The following is a 6,000-nucleotide window of genomic DNA, read 5'->3' on the forward strand; positions in this document are numbered from 1 at the left end:
CTGTCCCGAAGGGCTTCAAAAGGGCTAGTGGGCTATATAAGTATATAGCAAGACAGTCGTTAGCTGCGTGCTATGCTGTGTGTGCACGAACTTGGCCACCAACTGCGCGACAAAGTCCATTCGTCCGCTATCGCACGCGTGACGTCCGCCGTGGTCGCCGCGCTGTTAGTTGATGCTCGCGCTGTTGCTGCTTCGTGGTACGACCAGGTAATCGACGTGTAGGTCGCTGGGCTGGCTGGCGACGACTGCGATCAACAGTGCATGTACATTCGGCCCATCCCTGAAGGTCCCTGGTAGAGTACACTGCTTATTGTGGTCCTTGAAAGAGCGACGACTCGTTCGCAATGGTCGACATGAGAAGAGGTGGTCGTCGTGCGGGGCAACCCAGTGCGAGAGAGCTGTGCGAGAGGATTGCCGAGCGCCTATTGGAGCTGCAAGTGTGATGCGCAGCTGCGATAGATAGCAAACACGTGGCCCCTTGGTGCTTCAAGTGCAGGAAGCTCGCGCTGACGCCACCGCTCGTCGCAGACGCCCTCGGAGAGAAGGATCGACTGCCGTCGGTCACGACTGCGACGCCGCATTCTTGAAGCACTTTGCGACATCGGTCGCGCGAACGAAGCCGGCGTCCCAGCGAACGCTTGCTTTGTCTCACTCCTCAGGTCGGGTCGACGCCGTTGGACTGCATGTGCAGACAGCGCACCCATGCACGCGGTGGTGACACATGACCCACTCAGAAACGACACGCAGTTACTCGCGCTGTCAATGTCTCTTGGTTCGTGTCAATCCACCCTGCTACCCAGCTCGCCTCGATTCGAGGTGCTCGTAGCATGACAACGACCCTAAGAATGGCTCGTAATAAATCGAATTATTAGTATCAATTCTCTTTATTTAATTCAATGGGAGCGCCGTGGTTGAACGACGTCGATATATATAGATACAACTGTCAAACGCGCGAATAAGATAGGGAATAAAAAAGCACTACGCGACCATGGTGCCACGCATGTTGTACACGGTACTGCTCGGCGTCGACGGCGACGACTGGAACTGCAGTCGGAGGAGCGTGCCCGTGAGCGGCTTGGTCTGCACGACCATGCTGTGGCCGTGCTTGGCCTTGAGCGCTGGCACGACGAGTTTGAGGAAGCCTTCGAGCACGACCGGGTGGAGGCACTGGAGCTCGATCGGCTTGAGGCAGTTCGTGGGCTTGTGCAGTGCCGCATCCAGCCACCGGTGCAAGGACGCGACCTTGGTCTCGCTGCCTTGCGCCCAGTCGCGGCACAGCCGGTTCCACGGATCCGACCCGAGCGTGTATGGCAGCAGCGCTTCGGTGTGGGCCATGGTCTTCCACGACGCTTTTGGCGTTGCCATTGGCTCGTCGAGCAGCGACGCCTGGATCTGCATTGTGTCGTCGAGGCGCTCGTGGATCTCGGAGAGGAGGCGGACGATCGTTTGCTGAATTTGGTGCGACACGATGATGGACGACGGGACTTTCTGGCTGCCGTCCGTCTTGCGACCGGAAAAGACGACGCGCATGACGCGGAGCAGGATATGGAATGACTTTTCCATGCCTTCAAGCGACTCTTGCAGCGGGTGCGTACTGCCACCAATGTTCATGTGCCGAGACGAGGACGACGAGTGGGCCGGCGACGGCAGCGCATTCGGGCGCGGCGTCGTCTTGGGCGACGGCGCCGCGAGGCCTTTGATCGGACGGCTCGGGCGCGCGGGCGTGACGGCCGGCGACGGCTGCGCGTATTGGACGTTGGTTTTGATCGCTTGCAGCTGGTCGAAGACCGCAGCGCGCAACTTTTCGTGCTCGTTCATCCACGCGTTGATGTCCTCGGTGGGCTGTTCGTGGAGGACCTCGAGGCCGTCGTAGAGGCTCGTCATGGGCAAGTTTGCGTTTGGATCCACGAGCTGCGCCTTGATGATTGCGATCTTGGTCTCGAGCATGTGCTGCTGCTCGGCGAGCGACTTGGCCTTGGCCTCGTAGAGCTTGAGGAGGCAGCGGCGCCACCAGCGTTGCAGTTGAATAAGAGCCATCGTTGTGATTGACGGTGCAAATCGGTGAATGCCGCGAGCGTTGACACGGTGTGTGAGCGCCAACGCATGTCCCACACGTGTGTAGCTCTTTGAACTGACGGGAATGGGCAGCTTGCGTCAAACTCCTAACCGGATGCTTCAAGAACGTGCAGCCAATGAGTAACGAGGCGGTTTCGCAAGTGAAAGGGCAATTTCGGTATCCGGATAGGCGCGTCAACTCGCGGAACCGACTGTAGTGATACTCACAAGGGCACGATCCCACGCTGCGTTGATGCATGTTGAGATTACGAGGTGCATGCGAAGCATCCGAAGCTTCTAGCGTTCAGTGCAAAGCGCCGTGCAGTCTGCAGCGGTCGCACGCGAGCCATCTCGCCAGCTTGAACCCACTCGCACTTCAAGAAATGGGCGCGTATCGCCAGCTTGGTGCACGCACTGATGCCAGAATTCGGGAGCACGAGAGGCCTACGGCAGGGGATGCGGCGGAGAATCATGCTCTGCTGCACGCATTTTGGGGATGGCGTTCGTATGTATGTGGGCATGTCTGAGAAGATCCTGCCTTGGTGCTGGCTCCCTTCGTTGCGTGCTCACGTACATGTCGTTTCACCGAAACGAAGAACGAGTGGTGTGTGGGTTGAACGAGCCGGTGTAGGACGACCATACACTCTGCGCTGGCTACTTCACTGCACGAAGGACACTACTTTCTTGACAACGCCAGTCGCGCACCTGCACGCAACTCGATTTCGCAAAGGCAGGTGGTTTGCGACCACCGCTTGGAAGATGCCCGACGGTCTCTGCACCGCTTCCATATTTGCCACACGCGTTGAAATGGCCTGTGCCGCTTCGGTGGCGAATCCTGCTGCCACTTTGGCGCCGCGTCTTCAAGATGAACCGCACCGACGTCCGCTTCTCGGCTCTCTCGTGTCTCTAGGGTGCCATTGAGCAGTGCCATGAATGACTCTTGTAGCCCAATGGGTACCTCCAAGCTGCGATTGACGACGCTCTCAGCGTCTTGAGGCATCAGGTCAGGATGCAGCTATTCTTTGATTGCGAGCGTATCCAGGATTATCAAAACTCAAAGCTTCAAGACTTTGCAAGCATGACCTCATGTGCGAGCACTACTCGTACTCGATCGAGCTGCACACTCGAGCTCCCTCGCTGGCCTTCAGCTGCTGCTTTCGCACTATACCTTGACAGTCGTCGAGCGCACCAACTACAGCGCTCGTGCGCGCACTCCCAGCTGCCGCATCAGCGAGCGCCTCGCTGCAGTCGCCCATAGCACGAGCTCACCAGCTCGCTTGTGAACCTCGCCAATGCGCCAAAGGCTGGCTGTGGACCGTCTTGGCGGGTGCAAAGTCCATTCTGATTGGCTCGCGCATTGCATTCCATTGCGATGCGAGCGCTGATTGGCCAAAATGTTGCTGTCGCTTCTATGACGCCCGAGGGCGGCGCGGATTGGTTGAAATTGAAACCCCAGATTTACTGGTTTCCTGGGTGCATCGATGTTCATCACACTTCGATTCGTCTTGCAGCATGCGCTTCCTCACCGCGCTGCGCCGCCCGTCGGTCCTGTCGCGCCACCTCCGCGCCGCTGGCTTCGCCGCGGACGCGACCAAGGCCACGCCCAGCATGGAGCTCTATGACAAGTTCCCGCACCCCGCGGGCTTCATGGACAACCTGCGCAACATTGGTATCTCGGCCCATATCGACTCGGGCAAGACGACGCTGACCGAGCGCATCCTCTTCTACACTGGTCGCATTAACGCGATCCATGACGTGCGTGGCAAGGACGGCGTCGGCGCCAAGATGGACTCGATGGACCTCGAGCGCGAGAAGGGTATCACGATCCAGTCCGCGGCCACGTACGCGACGTGGAAGACGTCCAACATCAACATCATTGATACGCCGGGCCACGTCGACTTTACGATCGAAGTCGAGCGTGCGCTGCGTGTGCTCGATGGCGGTATCCTCGTGCTCTGCGGTGTCTCGGGCGTCCAGTCGCAGTCGCTCACGGTCGACAAGCAGATGAAGCGCTACGGTGTCCCGCGTATTGCGTTCATCAACAAGCTCGATCGCATGGGTGCCAACCCGTGGAAGGTTGTCGGCGACCTCCGCAAGCAGCTCAAGCTCAACGCGGCCGCTGTTCAGATCCCGATCGGCGCCGAAGACGCCCTTGAAGGCGTCGTCGACCTTGTCAAGATGCAGGTGTACCGCCACGAAGGCCCGAGCGGCGAGACGATCGTCGTCTCGAGCGAAATCCCGGAAGAGCTCAAGGAGCTTGCGGCGGCCAAGCGCCAGGAGATGATCGAGCGCCTCGCCGACGTCGACGACGAGATTGGTGAGCTCTTCCTCATGGAAGAAGAGCCGACGGTCGAGCAGCTCCAGACCGCGATCCGCAAGGCTACGATCGCGCACAAGTTTGTGCCTGTTTTTATGGGCTCTGCCTTCAAGAATAAGGGTGTCCAGCCGATGTTGGACGGCGTCCTGGACTACCTCCCGTCGCCGCACGAGAACGAGAACCTTGCGCTCGACCAGTCCAACAACGAACAGCCCGTGGTCGTCCCGTGCTCGCCCGACGCGCCGCTTCTGGCGCTTGCGTTCAAGCTCGAAGAAGGTCGCTTTGGCCAGCTCACGTACATGCGCATCTACTCGGGCACGCTCAAGCGCGGCGGCTTCATGCACAACATGTCGAACGGGAAGCGCATCAAGGTGCCGCGCCTCGTCAAGATGCACTCGAACGAGATGGTGGACGTCGACGAAGTCACGGCCGGCGAAGTCGTCGCCATGTTCGGCGTTGAGTGTGCGTCCATGGACACGTTCTCCGACTCGGGTGCCAACAAGCTCACGCTCACGTCGCTGCACGTGCCGGAGCCGGTCATGTCGCTCGCGATCATCCCCAACAACAAGCAGAACCTCAACAACTTTTCCAAGTCGCTCAACCGTTTCCAGCGCGAAGACCCGACGTTCCGCGTGCGCGTCGACGACGACTCGAAGCAGACGATCATCTCGGGCATGGGCGAGCTCCATTTGCAGATCTACATTGAGCGCATGAAGCGCGAGTACAGCGTCGAGGTCGAGTCGGGCGCGCCGCAGGTCAACTACCGCGAGACTGTGCGCCAGAAGGCCGACTTCAACTACCTGCACAAGAAGCAGTCGGGTGGGTCGGGCCAGTACGCCCGTGTCACGGGCTACGTCGAGCCAATTTCGGACGAGGAAATCGAGGCCGGCGAGGCCCCGGTCCAGTTCCAGAACGACATTATCGGTAACGCGATCCCGCCCGAGTACATCCAGGCGTGTGAGAAGGGTGTCAACGACGCTGTCGCCAAGGGCTGGCTCCTCGGCCACCCGATCACGCGCCTCCGCGTCGTCATCACGGACGGCCAGGCCCACGCAGTCGATTCGAGCGAACTGGCTTTCCGTACGGCCATGGTGCAGGCCATTCGCGCGGCGTTCACGAAGGCCAACCCGAGCGTGCTCGAGCCGCTCATGACGGTCGAAGTCGACGTCCCGAACGAGTTCCAGGGCGGCATCATCGCCGAACTCAACCGTCGCCGTGGCATGATCCAAAGCAGCGAGGCCGACGAGACGACGACGGTCATCCGCGCCGACGTGCCGCTTCAAAACATGTTTGGGTTCTCGACCGACCTCCGGTCGTCGACGCAGGGCAAGGGCGAGTTCACGATGGAGTACAAGACGCACGACTTTGTCGCGCGCGACGCGCAAGAGAAGCTCGTCGCCGAGTACCAGAAGGAGCTCGCTGCCAAGAACAAGTAATTAAACGCCAAGTAGATAGAAAATACCACCACGCAAATGCATCATTTTGCTTGTGATTGACCGCTCTGGACCACGTCACGGACAAGAGGCATACTAACATTCGATAAGGACCTCGTACACATGAATCAAAGCTGGAGACTCGAGCGAAACAGCCGCCGCAGGTCATTCCATGGCCAGGTTTGTGGTAAGAAA

General features: G+C 59.4%; 2 protein-coding genes across 2 annotated transcripts; one reads left to right on the top strand and one right to left on the bottom strand.

Annotated features, from left to right (window-relative positions):
- Window positions 1-839: 839 nt before the first annotated feature.
- On the bottom strand, window positions 840-2,131 carry SDRG_02094 (hypothetical protein). The gene has a single exon (XM_008607659.1). It carries the CDS (start codon window positions 2,035-2,037, stop codon window positions 979-981), a length of 1,059 nt encoding a protein of 352 aa, XP_008605881.1. The 5' UTR covers window positions 2,038-2,131; the 3' UTR covers window positions 840-978.
- Window positions 2,132-3,527: 1,396 nt separating this feature from the next.
- On the top strand, window positions 3,528-5,980 carry SDRG_02095 (translation elongation factor G). Its single transcript, XM_008607660.1, has one exon. It carries the CDS (start codon window positions 3,568-3,570, stop codon window positions 5,806-5,808), a length of 2,241 nt encoding a protein of 746 aa, XP_008605882.1. The 5' UTR covers window positions 3,528-3,567; the 3' UTR covers window positions 5,809-5,980.
- Window positions 5,981-6,000: the final 20 nt, after the last annotated feature.

The sequence above is a fragment of the Saprolegnia diclina genome (assembly GCF_000281045.1).
Source record: "Saprolegnia diclina VS20 unplaced genomic scaffold supercont1.4, whole genome shotgun sequence".
Lineage (NCBI taxonomy): Eukaryota > Oomycota > Saprolegniomycetes > Saprolegniales > Saprolegniaceae > Saprolegnia > Saprolegnia diclina.

Bases quoted from the DNA above. Each gene is read 5' to 3' on its own strand.
- SDRG_02095 (XM_008607660.1), top strand. From the start codon at position 3,568: ATGCGCTTCCTCACCGCGCTGCGCCGCCCGTCGGTCCTGTCGCGCCAC.
- SDRG_02094 (XM_008607659.1), bottom strand. From the start codon at position 2,037: ATGGCTCTTATTCAACTGCAACGCTGGTGGCGCCGCTGCCTCCTCAAG.